This window comes from Fulmarus glacialis, unplaced genomic scaffold (genome assembly GCF_000690835.1).
Source record: "Fulmarus glacialis isolate BGI_N327 unplaced genomic scaffold, ASM69083v1 scaffold2643, whole genome shotgun sequence".
In the NCBI taxonomy this organism is placed as follows: domain Eukaryota; kingdom Metazoa; phylum Chordata; class Aves; order Procellariiformes; family Procellariidae; genus Fulmarus; species Fulmarus glacialis.
In genome coordinates, this window is record NW_009200894.1 from 74,197 (window position 1) to 76,423 (window position 2,227).

Sequence of the window (2,227 nt, forward strand, 5' to 3'; positions counted from 1 at the left end):
AGCCTGTCCAAAGCCAGCCTACCAAGTGATGGATCGGCACCACAGGTCACAGTGTGCATTGGCTGCCCGCCCCCAGATCCTCTGCCTGACCCGAAATTGCTTGCACGGGTGTCGGTGATGGCACAGATGGAGATCACAGGTCGCATCCTACGTCCACGCTCCAGCTGGCTCCACAGAGCCACGTCAGCCCAGCTCTGGCACAGCCACACGTACCCTGCTGCCAGCACCCTACCAGGGCAGCTGGCCACGAGGCTGGCAGTTAAATTTGAGTAGCCCAGACCAGTTTGTCCAGGGATATCCTGCGGTTTTTTTGGTTTTCTTTTTATTTTTTGAAGCCCTCAGCTGGCCTGCCACAAGGACCAGGGTGCCTCTGGAGAACGCCCGGCCCAGGACACCAGCACACGTGTGGTCAGCAGGCAGCTGAGCCCCCCATTTACCCACCCAGCCCCAAAGGGGACAGCAGGTGACACCCCTACAGCACCTTTTTGCTCACCTTCTGGGAAGGACTTTGCAAGCACTGAGCAAACCAGAAACATGGAGGAAATCTGCGCTGTGCATGAATTACTGAGTCAATAAACAAGACCAACAGCTCAGAGCATCCCAAAAACTTTAGGTTTTGTATCCATCTACCCTGTGCATATCTCCTTTCACCTCTTTTTTTGCAGTCCCTCCCAAACACCAGGCTACCACGTGGAGCCAGCATTTGGCTGGGCAGGCAAAGCTGTAACACTCACCGGGGCAGTCGCAGAGAGCAATGGCAGCAAAGTAGTGGGACAGGGCTTTGAAATGCTCCGACTTGACGTGGACCATGGTGGTCCAAGAGAAGGGAACGTAATCCTTCACGTGGGCTTGGGTCATCGTCTGGTGCACCAGCGAGTAGACGTCTTCTACCTGTGGAGCGTCAAGAGACAAGCTGCTAAGCCATAGGTTGAGATGTAGGACATCCATCAGGAGACAGTGACAGCAGGCTGTCTTCTCCTGGGGGATTCTGCTGACCACAGAAGGAGCCTCTCCAGTGGTGACAGCCCCACCAAGTCCTCTCCTCCCTGAGGTGCTCACCCTTGCCGCCTCCTGGGCGAGCTGCAGCCGGGTGAGGAAGTCGTGCTGGGCACGCAGCAAGGTCATCTTCTCAAAGACGCACTCCTGGACCTGGGCGACCATCAGCCGCACCAGCATGTTCAAGGAGGCAGCGCTCATATCCAGGCTGGGAGCGTTGGAGAAGTTTTCCTTCAAGTAGTTAAAGGCACCTGCACGTGGGAGAAGCTCCTGGTAGCCACCGGGCTTGTAAGCAGGAGGGTCAGACTTTTGGACCATGAAGGTTTCCCCACCGGCAGGACAGGAGGAGAAGAGCTGGCAACCCAGCTCGCACATCAAACATCTCACCACAATTGGCAGGTAAAAAGGTCGGGAGTCCCTCCCTTGCTGTCTAAACCATCCTTGTGCCCACAGCTTTCTTCTCCAAAGCCCTGGGTGACCACAGTCCCAGGGTCCCTTTTTTCCCCAGCTGCTCGTAGACAGATCAGCATCTCTCCTCTCCCCAGCTGGGACATCCCTACTGCTGTGCGGCAAAAGAGAGCCCTTTGGGTGGTTGCTGGGTCATCCCAGCTCCTCTTCATAACCCACAGAAGCAGCGTGGTGCCAACTTGTGCTTGGTTTGTGGTCCCTTGAAGATGCCCTGTCCCCATCCCTCTTTGCACGACTGCTCTTGCCTCTTCTTGCACTCATGTGGATTATTCCCACCCCAGGGAAATGCTGCCTGCATGCTCCTGGGGAGCCGGGGAAGGGGGGAACCCACATACCAGCCGCCTTCTGAAAGGCATCAATGGCCTGATTGAGCCCTGGTAGGGATGCACGGTCCTGCCGCGCTCCAATCTGGGTGTGCAGGGCTCCGATGTTGAAGAGCACGCTGCCCTTCTCGAAGGCCAGCGCTCGCTGGTGGGACGGGACCCCCGTCAGGGAGTCGTACCTGGGGAAGGGAAGAGTCAACGGCTGTCCATCCTTGGGTCCTCGCCCACAGATGCAGGAGGATCCTGGAGGGTTTTCAGCGCTCTACGTGGGCTCTCAGCCACCGTTCCCATCATGGCTCACCCCCGTGGGGCACACACTTTCCCCTACCTCCCCTAACCAGCCGAGCAAGCCCAGAGCAAGAGGAAAACCCAGCTCCCCGCATCCACCAGTCCCGGCTTTGCTGCCGAGGCAGCGATCCTATCGTGGAGGTTTGGTCCCG

The 2,227-nt window shown here is 57.7% G+C and overlaps 1 protein-coding gene across 1 annotated transcript in view; it reads right to left on the bottom strand.

The window, feature by feature from the left end:
- The window catches only part of RHPN1 (rhophilin, Rho GTPase binding protein 1), a gene marked incomplete at its 5' end in the record, with an annotated part of 11,602 nt that overhangs the window by 7,648 nt on the left and 1,727 nt on the right, over nucleotides 1-2,227 (bottom strand). Inside the window, 3 exons of the mRNA XM_009573747.1 lie at nucleotides 735-891; nucleotides 1,060-1,247; nucleotides 1,800-1,966. Of these exons, the coding sequence (XP_009572042.1) occupies nucleotides 735-891; nucleotides 1,060-1,247; nucleotides 1,800-1,966 (512 nt within the window). The remainder of the gene's footprint in view (nucleotides 1-734; nucleotides 892-1,059; nucleotides 1,248-1,799; nucleotides 1,967-2,227) is intronic.